At 49.2% G+C, this 17,401-nt stretch overlaps 1 protein-coding gene across 1 annotated transcript in view; it reads left to right on the forward strand.

The window, feature by feature from the left end:
- Positions 1-17,401, forward strand: part of RABEP2 (rabaptin, RAB GTPase binding effector protein 2) — a 305,401-nt gene that overhangs the window by 222,315 nt on the left and 65,685 nt on the right. The window contains exon 12 of the mRNA XM_086932395.1: positions 9,147-9,263. Coding sequence (XP_086788521.1) covers positions 9,147-9,263 — 117 coding nt within the window. The remainder of the gene's footprint in view (positions 1-9,146; positions 9,264-17,401) is intronic.

A 17,401-nucleotide genomic window follows, 5' to 3' on the forward strand; every position in this document is an offset into this window, starting at 1 on the left:
GACCCGGTAGCCCTACTCACCTCCAATCACACTGACCTCAGCGGCTCAAAATCTATATTAAAAAATACAGAAGCAGCTCTATTGAAATTAGATAAGAAATTGGACATCAGTATAAGACGCTCTAAATCTGAATCATTATGGGACAACCACAATATTTTATATAAAGGGAAAACAATACATTAAGAGGCCTGGATTGATAAAGGGATCTTTAGTCCCTTATCAACTAGAAAACTTAGCGTACCAAATCACTTTTAAAGATCTTCAAGCTAAATATAACTTGGAAAATCTAGAGTTTTATAATTTTCTAAAGGTTAAGGCAGCGCTGGCGAAGGCTAAACTACATACCACAGCCCCATTCTTACCAAACTTTGTAATGAAGATTACTACGTTAGGTCACCAAGACTCTTGGATCTATAAACTAATTCGCCCAAAGACCTCAACCCTTAATAAGAATCTTTATCCAAAGCCTATGAGGCACAAAAAAAACCAGTGTGAGCATACGGCAAGAACAGAAGCACAGCTTTTAGTTTTCTGCGTTATTCTTGACAATCGGGAAGGCATCAGTGTTTTTGTACAAGGGAGAGCTTCCCCACTACAAATACCCCACATATATCGGGGAACATATAAAAAAAAAAGGGGGGAAGTATGTAAGATATGGAGGAAACCAGAAGAGGTAGGCGCTCAAAATTGACAATTATTTAGTATTCTAGAGTTTAAAAATTGAAAAGTGGTTCAGAGCTGCATACCTTATTTAGTCTTAAAAAGAAGAGGGCCGATTAACAAAATATAAAAAAACTAAAAAAAAAACGATTGATACACAGCACAGTGTACTATTAATAGAAATGGCATCCATGCGACTACAACAACCTCCACTCATGGTAGAAAATAATATACTTTTAAAACTCATCTGTTTGCCGTTTTAAAATTTGCCTTTTTCTCCAAAAGTGTGTGACGAGGGCGTGGCCAAGATGGCGGGGTGAGCGGACGCTTCCTCCCGTAGCTCCTCCGGCCCGGCTCAGCTCGAGCCCCGATTTCAGCGCTTCTCTCCCCCCGCGGCTGCTTTGCGGGTGAGAGGAATGTGTCGGAGTTCCTGGTGCACCTATTGATACTACTTTGACTCCTATCGCCCCGGGGGAAGTACCCCGAAAGTTTGCTTAAAGTTCGGAGCACGGAGGAGAGCCTGGGAGGCGGAGCGTATTGCAGTGCTGTCCAGGCGCCTCGGCTGGGCCTGGTGCTGAAAGCTGGTGATCCCGAGTGTTCGGTCCCGACGTGCTCCGGAGAATAACAGCACTCCCCGGCCGAAGCCTACGTGACCGGTACCACCGACGCGCAGCAGACCCTGGACCTTAGCTGGCACTTTGGCCCCTCGCTACCGACAACGGTGCATGGCGCGGCGTGGGCCCTGGACCTGGCGGAGAGGGTCGGAGGCATCTAAACGGCAGCCGACCTGGGCGAACCCACTGGCAGAACTGTGAGACACTAGCTGTGGACTTTCCTTGCTTATTGTGCCCCGGGGGTCGCCGACGGTCTCGCCAGCACAGGCCGCTCTACTGGGCCCCGCCCTGCCGCCATCTTCTCCCGGAGGAGCTGGAGCTGGCGACCTCCACCCGTGCCTTTGGCGGGCAGGTGCCCACTTTCGCATTGGCTCATGTCCTGATCGCCCAAGGGGTGCGCTTCTGAAAGGCCCTGACTTTGGCCTCCCTGATAGCCACCTTGGTCGGTACAACGATTGTCTCGCCCCGGCCTGAGCCGCCATTTTGTCGCTTGTGACGCAGCACCCTTGTCCTCGGCGGGGTCTCACATCTGGTGCCCGCAGGCGACTGAACGCATCTACAGCGGCCGGCCCTGAACCTTGCCCATTGCAGTGGCCACGATGACTGGGAGAGGAGGCTCGAGAAGGGGCGATCGCACTCTGCCGGACATGCTCAGCAGGGCCCAGCAGCTAAGGGACAGGACGCAGCCGTCGCCGGGGTCCTCCCGGGCCTCGGCGGACGCAACTGGAGGCGAACTACCGGTCACGAGGTCCTTTATGGAGGACTTATTTAGCTCCCTCAAGGACGACTTCCAAACGCTAAAGAAGGAGGTGGCCAGCGAGGTGCGAGAAGTGCGCAAGGAGGTGGAGGGGCTTGGTGAGCGTGTTGACACGGTGGAAACGGCGGCCCAGCGCCGTGACGAGGAGATAGTCCATCTCCAGCAGGACGTTCTCCGTCTCCGAGAGCAGTGTGTCGAGCTCCAGGCCCACTCTGAGGACCTCGAGAACAGGTCCAGACGGAACAACATCCGGGTGCGGGATGTCCCATCAGCGGACGAGGGGACGGATCTGGTGGCCTATCTACAGGACTTGTTCCGGGAGATTCTGGGAGAGGACGCAGAATTCCCGATCCGCATAGACAGAGCGCACAGAGTGGGCCGACAGCGCCAGTCTTCAGCACCCCCACCGGACATTCTGGCGTTCCTGCCTGATTTCCCCTTGAAGGAGCGCATCATGGCGGAGGCCCGCAGGAAGCAGCCTTTCACTTTCAGAGAGCGGCCTGTGGCGCTCTATCAGGACCTGTCCGCCATCACGCTGCAGAAGCGCAGGTCCTTCCGGATTGCTACAGACTTTCTGCGGGAGCACGAGACGCCCTACTCCTGGGGTCACCCCTTCCGCCTCATCTTTCGATGGAACGGAGTGCTACACCAACTGCGCTCCCTCCAGGACATCTGTGGGGTGTTGGGACTCACGGCCACGGAGGAAGACGGAGCGACGCCCACGTGGAGGCGCTCGGAGAGACGGAATCGGAGGAGATCGACGAGGAGAAGATCGTCAGCGACTGTGAGTCGCCCTGATTCCCCTACCATCAGGGCAGATATGGAGGAAGCCATGAGAACGGCGGCCAGGAACTTGCCTGACACCATCGGCGTGGCCTTGACGGCCTGATTTCACTCCGGGGGGAGAGATGCTTAGCTTCTACGATGCTGGGTTGGGGCTGGGGGTTGGGAGGGAACGGTTGGAGGTGAGTGGCTGAACGTCCACTTGAGTGTTTTCTACAGACTTGCCCGTCCGGGCTGGACTGAGACAATGGGGTGTTTTTATTTGTTTGTGGTTTTGGCTAGTTGCCATGGGTTGGTTTTGGGAAGGCGTAAGAGTTGTTTTGTTGTTGGTGGGGTCCCGTCTGATAATGCCCAAGCACACGTGTGGCCGGTCCTGGCCTTCCCTGCGCTCCTGCCCCGCGCGCCCCCTCCACTGATCCCTCGCTTGCTGCATAGCGCTTCGATTCCCTGGGAGCGATGCCGTCCTTGAAGGTGGTGACCCTTAATGTTAAGGGTCTGAACAACCCTGTGAAGCGTAGGGCGATCCTTTCCCTGCTAGAGGGGACGCAAGCGGACATTTGCCTTTTGCAGGAAACTCATTTACTTTCCAAAGATTGTCACAGGCTGCGCTCCGCCAAGTTCCCCACCCAATTCTTCTCTTCGGCGGCGACCAAGACTGCGGGTGTAGCCATTCTTTTAGCCAGCTCCTTCAGGGGCGAGGTATTGTACAAATATGCCGAGCAGAAGGGGAGGCTCCTAGTGTATCGCATGCGGCTTGGGGGTATCTCCTTCACGGTGGGCTCCGTTTACAGCCCGAATGACCACCAGGATCGTTTCCTGGAATCAGTGTTGGTGGACGTCACTGCCTCGCCCGATCGCCATGTAGTCTTGGGGGGAGACCTAAATATGGTCTTCGACTCAGCTATGGATAGGTCTGCCCAACGCTTCCCGCAGACGGGGGAGCTTTCCCGAGCGGTGCAAGACCGGATTGCAGAGATGGATCTGCATGACCTCTGGCGCACTATGCACCCCACCGATCGGGACTATTCATACTTCTCCCACGCGCACCGCACTTATTCGCGGTTGGACTACCTCTTGGTGAGCGGACCGCTTCGCTCGGCCGCCACGGCAGCAGACATCGGGGTTTTGTCCCTGTCCGATCATGCACCGGTGTCCGGAGTCTTTGCTTGGCCGGCAGCCCCCCCCTCCAGAGGGATGTGGCGGCTTCGGGATACTCTTCTACATAAGAAGTCGGTGGTGAAGCGAGTGGGGGAGGTCATTCAGGAGTATCTGGTCCACAATAGCAACTCCGACACGTCTCTAGCGACGCAGTGGGCAGCCTTGAAGGCGGTCCTCAGGGGGGAATTTATCTCCATTTCCTCGGCGGAGAACAGAGAGCGGCAATGTAAGAGGGACGAACTGACGGCGCAAGTCAGGGAACTTGAGCAGGTTCACCACCGAACGGGGGCTCCTCGAGTTTGGAGGCAGCTGAAAGCGGCGAGGAAACTCCTCTCTGCGCTAGATCTAGATCGGGCGGAATACGCAGCGTTGCGTCTGAAGCATGCCTTTTATACGGGCGGGGACAGATGCGGTAAGCTCCTGGCCCATCGGCTCAGGGCTGCGCAGCAACGCAATGTGGTGAAGGAGCTAGTGGGTGCAGATGGGGTTCCGGTTTCCGGTGACGCGGACGTGGCGGATTCCTTCCGTAGCTTTTACGAGGGGCTATACGCCGCGGAACCCTCCCCACCGGGAGAAGCTGAGGCCTATCTGGAGTCTATGACCCTCCCGGCTCTGGAGCCCGCCCAGGCGGACCACCTGGAGAGGGACATCCATGTGGAGGAAGTCATCTCCGCTATCGCACGATTGAAGCACGGTAAGGCCCCGGGCCCGGATGGCTACACGGCCTTGTTCTACAAGACCTTCTGCTCCACTGTGGCGCCTATCCTGGCTCGCCTGTTCAACTCCTTCTCTGAGCCGGGGGCTATCCCGCCGGACCTTCTTTCCGCGACGGTGTCGGTTATTCCGAAGCCCGGGAAGGATCGGACCCTGTGCGGTTCATATCGGCCTATTTCGCTTCTGAATGTGGACCTTAAGCTCTACACGGGGATCCTGGCGGCCAGACTTGGACTGCACCTACCGGGCCTGGTGGAGGCGGACCAGGCTGGTTTTGTGCCCGGTAGGCAGACAGTCGACAACACCAAGAGGGTGACGCACGTGTTAGAAAAGGCCTCAGGCGTCCCGGGGGAACGGATGTTACTGTCGGTCGATGCGGAGAAGGCCTTTGATAGGGTTCATTGGCCGTACCTTGAGCTGGTTCTCGGGAAACTGGGGATCGGCGAGAAGTTCCGCACCATGGTCTTCAATTGTTATAAGAGACCGTCCGCATCGGTGCGAGTCAACGGACACAGCTCTAGTAGTTTTGCCATTGAGCGTGGTACGAGACAGGGCTGCCCCCTCTCACCGCTCTTGTTCGCCCTCTATATGGAGCCGTTCGCCCAGAGGATTCGCGACAATCCGGACGCTATTGGGGTTAAGATGGGTCAGTATACCCATACTGTTAGCCTATATGCGGACGATGTCCTGCTGACCCTGGATGACCCCAGGCGGTCACTCCCTGCTTGTGTCCAGGAACTGAACGCCTTTGCACGCGTGGCCGGCTTTAAAATGAACATGTCCAAATCGGCTGCCCTGGATGTGTCGCTCTCCGCGGACACCAGGCGAGACCTCCAGCGTCTTTTCCCTATGCAGTGGTCCTCTTCCACGGTGCCGTACCTGGGGATCCTGCTTGCACCTTCGCTGCCTGAAATGGTCAAAGCCAACTATTCTTCCCTTAGCAAGAAGATTAAGGAGGAACTCGGCCGTTGGGGCAAGGGCCTGCTCTCGTGGCTGGGCCGTATCGCAGCGGTGAAGATGACGGTACTGCCTCAGATCTTGTATCTTTTTCGTGCTCTACCTCTCCAGCCCCCTGTGGGTTGGATACGGCAAGCGCAGGCTGACATCTCCCGTTTCGTGTGGCAGGGCCGCAAGCCTCGGATGAAGCGGGTTCTTTCCACGCTTGCCCCGGAGGCGGGGGGTCTTGGTGTTCCGGACCTCCGGAAGTATTTTCAAGCGGCGCAACTCCGGTATTTGGTGGAATGGAGCAGGTGGGAGTCGGACAAGCACTGGCTCTTTCAAGATCAGGCGGTTGCAGGTCGCACCCTTCAAGAGGTTCCATTCCTGCGGCGCGCACATCGCCCGGCTAATCTCTACGCCTCCTTTGTCACCCAGGTTCCACTGCGAGTGTGGGATGCGGTTTGTGAGCTCCGCGAGCTAACTACTTTCCCATCACCGTTTACACCCATAGTTGGTAACCCAGACTTTACTCCGGGCCTAGAACCGGGAGCTTTTTCTCACTGGGTGAGTGCGGGTTGCAGGGCGCTCTTTCACATTTACGGGCCAGAGGGCGTGCTCCCTTTCCAACAACAACGACAGGAATTTGGTGTGACGGAGGTGGACAGACTGCGTTATATGCAGGTCTGTCACTGGGCTCTCCAGCCCCAAGTGCGCGACGTCGCAGCCCGTCAAATCACACCTTACGAGCGGTGGCTGGTGACCCGGACCTCGGATGCCAAGCTTATCACCGATCTGTATAAATTTCTCCAACCCCCGCCGTTTCATTACCACAACCCGGGGAGAGAGCGCTGGCACAGGGAGCTGGGCAGAACCCTGAGCCACAAGGAGTGGGACAAGATCGCATATCGGGCGAGGCACTCTGCGTATCACACTGGGCTGACGGAGACCTTTACCAAGGTGTCCACCTACTGGTATTACACCCCGGAGAGGCTCTACGAGATGCACAAACTCACCGGCAAGGGTTGCTGGCGAGGCTGCGGACAGGAGGGTACTCTATCGCACATTCTCTGGGGGTGCCCGGTGCTGTCTGCTTATTGGAAGGAGGTCTTAGATGAGGTGGACAGGCACTTTGAGGTTGAACTCCCGCGCTTCCCAGCATACGTCCTGCTAGGCCTTCCCAACAACTTGATGTACCCGCTGAAGTCCCGCAGGGGTAGGCAGATTGCTATTGCGCTAGGCTCAGCGGTTCAAAATATCCTTGTACACTGGCGCACCCCCACTGCCCCCTCTATCACTGGCTGGTTACATAGACTCTGGCAAGTACTGGGTATGGAGAAGATGTCGCTCACTGTGGCTGGAAATGTAGACCAGTTCGAGGAGCTCTGGCACCCTTTCCTGGCACTGCTGTCCACGGAATTTCGCGAGCTCACATGTCCGAGGTACCTGCGCCTTCTTAGGCTGACGCCGCCGGAGGCTCCAGCGGATTAAGAGGGATGGGATCAGGGGGACTGGGGGTTGGGGGTAGGCGGCTTGGGGTGAATGTTTCTACAACGGGCTATTGGACGGGGATGTTGGGGTATTGTTTTCTTCTTTTTCCTTTTCTGGGGACGGGGGGCTTAGAGGGACTGTGTTGTTTTCGCTGTGTTGCGGGACGCTACTCGTGCTTAGCTTTGATTGGGAGGTTGGGGACTATTGGAGGGTTTTTTGCACTGCCTTATTGCCTTATAGCATATGCCTTTTTTCCCCTCCGGGACTACCGACCTCCCCACTTTCCACCAGAATTGCTGCAACATGTCTCTTTTTGCACTGTATGTAAACATGACCTCCTACTTCCCTTCCCCATGTTTTTTTATGTTTTCATAAAATGCTTTAAACCTAAAAGTGTGTGACTACAAGACCGCTCCATCACGCACCTATCGCTTGACCCTCGAAGAGACACCATAGAGTGTAAGCATACATAGGACTGGTATGAATGATATGGTATGTAGCTAATGAGGATAGCTGCACCAAATAAAATATTCACTCTCACAATGTCATCACTGAAAGGTCTGGACTTAGACATTATATCACTGTATAGAATAAGCACCTCAACCCGAAAATTCTCTAGATCTGTAATCATTTCTAGTAACATTTGGGCGCACCGGGATGAATATGAAACAGAATAATAGCATAACACTGATTGAATCAGGGAAATTATTATGGCATAAACACAAGTAGTAATGCCTAATGCTATCTGTGTATTTCACAAACAAGGTCCACCATTTTAAAGAGTGGGAACATGATTAATAAACTCAGGTTAGATGATTGAAACAGTCTCCTCTCCTTTTCTTTTTTTATATTGCAGAAAATCCCCTGACAAAAGAAACCAAGATAAGAGACAGGTGAGAGCATTAAGCCTCACGCTTTTGCATGGAGTGCTTGCACCAAGACAGGGACATTGACAAGACAGCCCTGACGAAGGCCCCAGACACTTTTGGACTCATAGCGAGGGCCGAAACATGTTAGCAGTAAAAAGGAGGGTATAATTTAATAATTGTCTTTCAATAGAACCCTCAAAATGTTACTTTTTTATCCATACCCCATTTACCTGTCCAATAAAAAAAAACATTGGGTATACCTCAAGGTATTTTTAATATATCACTTTTTGGGTCCCTGCATATCCAGTTTTGCTTTATCTAAGAATTCCCATTTTCATCTATGGTTGAGTCCGCCCTGGTAGTAGTATCTCACCAGGGTGTGGATATGTGCCAATGATGAAGCATGTCACGACAAGTGAGTGAGGCGTCTACTCCAATGTCTTAGGATACCCCATTAGAAGTAAGAAAGTAAGCAGAGATATCCTGTTATGAAGAGGGAGTCCGATATATTTCTGCGAAACCCTTGTTGAATCAGTTGCCTGTGGGATAGTAATGTTCAGTAATGGGAGAGTGCAACTGATTACACTTTATCTCGCTCTCCGTTACTGATTACACGTTTGAATTTAATGGCTGTAATGATGTTCATACTGGGAAAGTCAGTTTTTAGTGATGGTTTTTCCTGGTGTTGCTGGTGAAGCTAGTAGTAATTGCCTTGTCGAAGGCAGGGAAGTCACTTTCATTTGGATTGTGTCCGCCTTTTAAGGCTGATGTAGTTCATAGTGGTGACAATTCTGATGCAGTTGTTTGTTGTACTTAATATGAAGGATGTGACTGAATTGTTTTGGTAAGGATGATATAGACAAATTGTTGTGACAGGAGAAAAAGAGACTTGGTACTGCAGCCTTTTATCTACTTGTGGTATAGCGTTCGTGCTTTATTCTTTGAGGAATTGTGACGCCTTTCTAAAAATATTTCCTGTTGTCATGGAAGAAGGCTCAGCTGGTGGTGTTAAAGGCCAGGTAATGAAGACTATGAAGTCAAAATGTAGAATCACTAGACTGTTGATTAACCAAAGATACCCATCACTATTTCTGTTGCTGATGATTAGTCGCTGTCCGTGTTCCTGCAACTACTACTTCCTTTATGGTTTTCCTTCTGCTTCAGGTTCATCTCCAAAACTCTCTGAAGGAGGAAAAGAACAAAGTGCACCGCTTACAAACTGAGCTGGACACCAGTGAGCAGGTGCAGCGAGACTTTGTCCGGCTATCGCAGACTCTACAAGTGAGTTTCAGCTGCATTCTTTAGAGCTGCCGTGAATGACATCTGATGTTGCTTGTCTATATCGGGGGCAGTGTTTTGAAAGGGGGCCATGCAGTAAACATGAAAGCAACCATGACAGGCTTGTGTAAACATGCTGCTACTGAAGAGGTTGAAGGAGTTATGTGGGAGAAAGGAGCAGTTTTTAGGTTTCGCCTGGCGAACAGCTGCGCAAGCAGCGTCTCGCGCAGGCGAAAACTTTTGTTTACCAGTATGTGGCTTATTCCCGCCTCTCTGTTCCATTGGCTAGCTCCATAAAAAGAGGCTAGCCATTGGAAGAGAGAGGCGTCCGTCATTCTGCGAGGCGACTCGTGGGCGTTCCTGAGATTTTTTCTCATCCAGCCCCTTCGTTGCCGTCATTGCGGCGGTGGGCGGTTCCTATTTCTTTTGTGGGGGAAGGTTTGTTTTGGTCATTTTTTAATTCAATGTATGTATTGTATATTTTACCTCATGGTTCGCAGAAGGCGGAAGAGTGGGGCGTAGAGGGGGCGTGCGAGGCCCCGCCGCAAGTTCTCGTTAGGCTCTCAGTCTTGGCTGTACACTGTAATCATTTTTTTTGTTGCAGTTTTATATAGCGCGAACTCCACCCGAAAGTATCGGAGCGCTTTACACGAGCACCAGTTACATTACATAAGGACACGTTCCTTTTTAGTAGGGACGGGGAGATTAAGTGATTTGCCCAGAACACAGGATGTTGAGCGGACGCCGAGAATCGAGTCTGATGGTAGAGGTGTAGCGCAGCGGCCAGGGTGCCTGACTCCGGACCATGGGGTTCAGGGTCCGCTACCCACGACAGGTTAGCCCAGTGAGACTCTGGGCAATAGCTCGCTCAATCTTCCCGTGGGCCCCCAGCGCCAGGGCACCTCTCCGGAGGTAGCTGTGCGCTTTACAAATGCTGGTATTTCATTTCCCCAGTTCAAAAGGCGGCAGCTCTGGCCCTTACGCCACCTCAGTGCTACCAGGAGCAGCTCCTCTACTGTGGGGAAAGCCAGCGGGCTGTTATTAAGTCTGTTAGAAGCTCCGTCTGGGAGAGAGTGTGAGAGCCACGGAAGGAGGCTGAGGTGGATCCGTGATCCTATGAGAGAGAGCGACAAAAGTGGCTGAAGTGGATTTAAGTGGTACCCGTGAATAGAGCTAGAGACCTCACTGCTAAAGTCCTGGCGCATTCACATAAAAGAAAACACCACTGTAAGAGGTGCCCTCAGCAGGGAAGCCTACCACTGAATGGGCATACCGTGTCCCTATACAAGCTGCAGGCACTGCGGGAAGCGCTTTAGTTTCCGAAACACTCAGGTCAGCACATTCTTATGTGGTGCGAGTCTGGATTCCAAAATTACCTCCAGCGCCTAGAGGCGGCCCGGCTAACAACACTTGCTATATTCCTGGTATCTCATATCTTTTATTATGGGTTCTATGGCGAATGCCTGGAGATACCGTACCATTTACTTAAGCAGCCTGTCGCTTTCGGATGTTATGCTACTTGTAATACCATGAGTGGCCTCTTATAGCAACTTATTACAGCTGAACTCTGAGTCACAAATAAATGCCGGCCTCCGTAGCTCGCACAGGCTGCTAAAAGTGGACCCCTGGGAACAATAAGGCATGTAGATCACACATATAAAAGAAAGAGGAGAAGGAAACAGAGAGATAGTTAAATGTCTAGACAAATAGGCATCTGGACATCAATTAAAGTCATATATATCAAATGTATTACCCAGTCAGTAACATGTTACTAACATAACATAATAACAGTTGGCGTATACCCTGCCAAACCAGATTTGACCTATCTTGTCAGAAATTTGCGAAAGATTAAGCTATTGACATTGTAAATGACAATGCCATTTATTTATCTGTTTTCAAAACCAACACATAAATAAACAATTTGTCATTTACAATGCCAATAGCTCTAACTTTGTCAAAGGCGAAACCGTTGCATTGTAAATGCTTGTTTCCTATCCCTTTATGTAAAAGATAGGGCCTCCTCCCTCAGCTCTCCCGGTCTTTTTTTTCATAGTGATGCGAATACCAGAGTGCCTCTACCTGCAGTAATGATAATAATTCTCCTCTCTTGTTATGCGCTGTCGCCTGTGGCTCAGGTCCGTAACTACATGGAAAGTAATTAATAGCCATAATTGCCTCCGGGTGCTAGAAATAATGCTTAAATGTGGCATTGTGTAACTATTATTGCCTTACATGCTGTAAACAATCACATCTTAGTGGTTCAGCTCAGAATGTTGTCTTTTTTCTTAAAATGTTGACTGATTAAAGGGTTTAGCTAAATTCTCAGAATCCTGATGCCCTTTGAGTTTTTCCACATGGGTAGGTACTTGATGCAATAAATGTTGTACTCCCACAATTTTCCCAAGTCAAATTTGACATGTCAAACCTGCTTAAATTTACACTCGGAATAATCCCCTGTAATTTTTGAGACATGTGGAATTTAGTAGAGTTTTTACAGATTGTTGCATGTTGTTGTCCATTTCTGAGTTAAAACACAGAAAAGAAGGGTATTTACAGGACCCTGTCCTTCACATCATGACATTTACCTGGTCCACTAGAATATCTCAACCTGTTATGGGGCTAGTAATCCGGGCCATTGACCGAAAACCCACAATAAACGACACAATTTTGAGGTTTTTTTTTACCACCATTAAGTTTGGCAACTGAAGTGGTGCCAGTAAGACCACAAAGAACGAGAGGGTGAATATCCTTTAAGCATTGGAGAAGGTAGAAGAGTTTGTGAATTATTACTCATTGGTAATGTAATGAAAAAAATAACTGTAGAGCTCAGTGTTACCTAAACCGGCGTACTGGCACCAGAGAAGACATTTCTAATCCCTAGACAATGGACATCCTATTATTATGTAAGAAATCACATTTTAAGGCGTTCCTAAATGGTAGCAGGAATTTGAGAGTTTGCAAAGGCAAGGAGTTCCACAGTTTTTCCCCTATCACCGAGAAGGCACAATCCCATACCCTCCTAGTATAGATTGGTGGAATTTAGGAACCACCAGAGAGTGAGTTTGCGAAGACCTCTGCTTGGAAGGGAATTAATCGATGAGACTTGCACTGCAGATAGTGAGAGACAAGGTGCTCAAAAGACCAAGCAAAGTAGCCTAAAGTAAGTTTTTTAGTAGATGGTATCCTGTGACGGGTATTCAGAGCCACTGATGCTGAAGAAAAACAAGACTATTGCAAGGCAAACCTTGCTGCTGTATTTTTGTCACATAGTCGTTTTAGCAATCCAGTAGGTGAACCAACCAGCATGGAATTGAATTTGTCTAGGAAACTCAAAATTTCAGCTGCACCATCATTGCGAGTGTTTGTGTTGGAACAAATAGAAGAATTTGGAAAGAATTCTCAGGAAAGCAAAACAAATGGATGGCAGAAGGCTGAATTAAACACAGGATGTCAGAATCAAAATTAATCCATAGGTTATGGACCACAGGAACTGAAATTGGGGCGGGGCCTAATGACGAAGGCCACAATCTTTGAGAGAAACCACAGAGAATCGTAAAAAATATATATATTTTTTAAAACTTTGTTTTGTGAAAGTTGAATTGCAACAAAATGTCTGCCAGCCAGCTGGCAACTGCAATAATTTACACTTTGAATCTTTATGCCGAATTAAGATAGGGGTGTCATCTGCATAGCTAATAAACTAAAAACAGGAAGAGAAAAAGTAGAGGAAAAGAAAGGTATACAGAAAAAAGTGGCAAAACAGCGGCAAACAGAAAAATAGGAAAGACAGAGGCAAACCGAAACAAGCATCTGCAATGTAATTGGTCTCGCCTTTGGAATCTTATAAGTATTTATCCCTGCAGCCATTGACTGAATACAGAATGGGTTTAGAATAAGAAAAAGTTCAGAACAATGAACAGGAAAATAAAAATCAAATGATTGCAATGCACAGAGCTTTGTAAACATAATTAAAATATACATTTGTATCCAAATGGATATCTGAGTGAGCAACAGAGGGAAAACAACAATTTCATTTCAAGTGGCCTGAAAGATAGATGACTACCTATGCCTGGACAGGCCGAAAACGCAAACCAGAATTCCTAAGAGTGAGAGCCCTTTCTGATCATAGCAAATCCTCTCGAATGGCCAGATACATTGAAAGTAGACTCCTTCATAGGAGCCTTTCTAAGTCGTCCAAGGTATTAAATTACCCTCCTCCCCCTCATAGAAAGGACAGGGGACCTTTGCATACAATTTAATCACAGCTGAAGTAGATCTGATCGGTCGTACATTGGGGAAAACCGCTAACCACATCTGTGGATGTGACAACGAAGGAAAATAATTATTCACAGGATGACGGTATACATTTATCAACTCACAGAAGCATTGTTAGCGAAGCAAAACCCACTGCTTTAAACCCCGTGGCGCAAACCCTGTTTTTAAATCACAAAAAGCATTTGAGGCATTCATGGCACTCCTTAGTCTGTTAAATTTGATAACTATCTAGAGGCCAAGCAATTAGCGAGTCCTGACCTATATAATCAGTAACCTAAAATAACACATGGCATAACTTTAAATGGAACTGGAGTGACACGCTAGATGTAGTGACTCTGTCCTGTTGTTACCTCTACCATTCGCATTCCCATTGTTATCAAAATCTCCTTAATCAAACAGTTGACAAGAAACATTTCGCACTACTTCAGGAACAAAATATGGTAATGTAACACCGGGTAACCCGTTCAAATACCTGCAAAAATAATTTTCCTTAGATAGGACGCATAGTATTTAGCCTCAAGCGCTGCGAGTAGGGAGCAATGCAGAACAGTCCAGTCAACGACTATTGGGCTGGCATTGTGAGAGTGCAAAATGGCAGCTTGTGATAAATGTGAGGCCTTTCTTCAGGAGCCGATTGCCGCTCTTGCACAAGGTGTATTAACTGCTCATCGAGCACAGAAGAAGCAATTAGCCTCTTTGTTCCTCTCATTTCTAGATAAAGTGAAAAGGCTTCCCTCCCATCCCCAGTGGGGACACCTGCCCCATAATCAAAAGAGGAGCATTCAACCTTTCATGCTGCATTGCTCCAGCGAGAGGAAGATGCACAAAATGGTGCTTGTATGATGCTGCAATGATAGAAAATAGGTTTCATGTGGGGGGTTGTAGACATTATTTCAAGCAATATCAGACTGGAAGCTGAGCTTGGTAGCATCTAAGGATCTTATTATGTCTTCCTTCTGCTCGTCTGAATAATTGTGCAATACAATCTCCAAAGAGCTGCCACTTGGCAACACTGCCAAGGAAGCAGGCATACCTCTAGTGTCAACAGAAAAGTTATGTTCGAGGCATATGAGCTGCAGATCGTACACTTTTGCAATAGATCGCCACCTGGTGTTGGGCTCGGATGATTGCAGGTCGTTGTCTTCTTGGAAGAAGTCTTTGTAGTCACGAGATAGGTGACTCCTCCCTTGGACAATACTGCGCATGGTCATCGACTCCATCCTCAGATTGTTTTTTTCCGCCACTGGGTTCGGATGAAAGTTTTCCGCTCCGGCTGGAAAAGACTTTTTCAGCAACTTTGAAGCGTGAAACTTTAAATAAACATTTTCGACATCGAATAGACTTTTCTACATCACCAGCTACATTCCTGTGCGTCGATGTGGGCCGTTGGGCCTGTCGGCGCCGTACGGCCTACGCCTCATCGACAGAACTCCATTCAAGAGATGCCCTGTATGTCGAGCAAAATTCCCTCATAGCGACCATCACGAGGTCTGCAATCTGTCTATCGCCGGATCACGACGAGTCGACCTGCACAGCTTGTGCACCCTTCAGATCGAAAAAGACCATTCGGGATCGGAGGGCCCGTCGACACGAGATGAGGACATCAGCGCCAGCACCGGAGGCCATCTTTGAGGAGGAGATCGTCGGAGAGGACGTCTCCGGGGACGAGGATCCACTCGAAGATATCTCCGAGGACGAGGCTCCACTCGTCGCCAAGGAAGACTCGCCTGATCTCCAGATCATATCGGGGCAGAGGACTCAGAAGACTCAATTCCATCTCGGCAGCCCGTGAGTACTCTTGCCCCTGCACAACATAAACTACCCAAACCAAAGGCAGCGGTCGGCACTCCGCCCATGGGACCCAGTCGAGACCGAAATTTACCCTCAGACGCCCCGCCTTCGGGCTCAGCTCTGAGGAAAAAGACTATGCCTTCCGGTGCCTCTGCACCGACGAAACCACATGTACCAATTTCACCTCCTCCATTGTCACCGAAACATCCTTTGACACCGAAGGACTCTTCGACACCGAAGCCAAAACGCCCTTCGGTGCCTAAAGACAAAGATCCTTCGGCACCCAAACCAAAAGACACATCGGTGCCGAAGCCAAAGACTGTATCGGATCCGAAAGCTTCGACTTCAAAACCTTCCGGTTCCAAGAATAAAGATGGAAAACCAGAGTCCGGCGCTACAGAGCCAAAGAGACCTGTCTCCCCGCCGAAATCTCCAACCTCGGTACCAAAGACTCCAAGGCCTGATACAGAGGCACCTAAACCCTCTAACAAGCCTACCAAGCCGAAACCACCTTCGGCACAGAAGAATTTGCCACAGGACTCGATAACTCCTCCTAAAGCAAAAAACACAAAACAACCCCTATCAGCACCGAAAAAATTGACGCCGAAGAAGATGGTAGAGGAGAAAGAACTGTTTAGACCAGATCCTAAACAAAGAAAAGTCCATATCAATCCAAAAACTGGGCATGTGGAACCAATTCCTTACAAGAAGAGATCAGCAGACGCACCACTTCTACCTGTGGTTCCTGCCAAAAAGGACTGTGCAACTTCTCCAATGCACCCTTCCTCTCCTTCACCTTCTTCCTCTCCTATCCCTCCTTACATTAAACCTATAGCTTCTCCTGTTCAATCTCCTGCATCATCACACCACACTGACGAGGAGTATGATCTAGGTGGGGGAATGACGTACCAGAGCCACATGCATAGCCTTTAGATGAAGATGTCAATCCAGAATACCCTAAGGATGACGACATATATGGTTTTCCGCCACATAATGTGCCAGACATTCCTGATCCTCAGTACTACCCAACAAAACCTTCCCCTCTAGAAGATAGTATTTGGTTTAATCATCTATTAAATAGAGCTTCCCTTTACCATGGGGTTCCAATGCACTCAGATGCCATTGATGAGGATTTTTTACTGGATACATTTGAGCAGTCACAAAGGTCTACGCAAATACTACCCATGATCAAAAGAGTCATTAAACATGCTCCAGAAATATTTAAAGACCCGGTACGGAGAAGGGTGTTAAATCAAGAATAGAAAAGATGTATAGACCAGCACCATCTGATCCAGTCTATATTAAGGGACATCTGCCACTAGACTCTTTAGTAGTGTCTAATGCACGTAAAAGAGCCAATTCCCAGGCTTCTGGTGACACGCCCCGCCTGACAAAGAATCTAAAGTTATTGATGCATCAGGGAAACGGATTGCTGCGCAGGCAACAAACATATGGCGCATAGCAAATACACAAGCCTTACTCTCACGCTATGACCGGGCTCACCACGACCAATTAGAAAAACTGATGGAGCACCTCCCAGATCAATACAAAGATCCGGCAACAGAGCTCATACAAAAAGGCAAACTAATATCCAATGCCTCAATTAAATATGCACTAGATGTAGCTGAGACAGCATCCAGAGCGGTCAATACTGGTGTTATACTCAGACGCCATGCGTGGTTACGCATTTCCGGTTTTAAACCAGAGGTACAGACTACCATCTTGAACCAGCCCTTCAATCAGAACCAGTTGTTCGGGCCGGAAGTAGACAGCACACTAAAAAAAGATGAAGAAAGACACAGACGCAGCTAAGTCTATGGGTGCATTACAATCCACACAGACTAGAAGTTCTTTTCGCCGCTCCTTTTATAGAGGAGGCTCCAAGCAAACCGGCACAAATACAACATCATCTTTTAAAACGCACACACAGGCCTCCTCTAACAAAGGCTACTTTAGAGGAGGATACAGAGGCAACAATAACAAGGGAAGAGGTAGAGGTAATAACAACAACTGCTCCTCTTCCACTCCCAAACAGTGACTTCCCTCTGCCACCCCTACATCATTCCACTCCTGGG

The sequence above is a fragment of the Lissotriton vulgaris genome, chromosome 7 (assembly GCF_964263255.1).
Source record: "Lissotriton vulgaris chromosome 7, aLisVul1.2, whole genome shotgun sequence".
Classification (NCBI taxonomy): Eukaryota; Metazoa; Chordata; class Amphibia; order Caudata; family Salamandridae; genus Lissotriton; species Lissotriton vulgaris.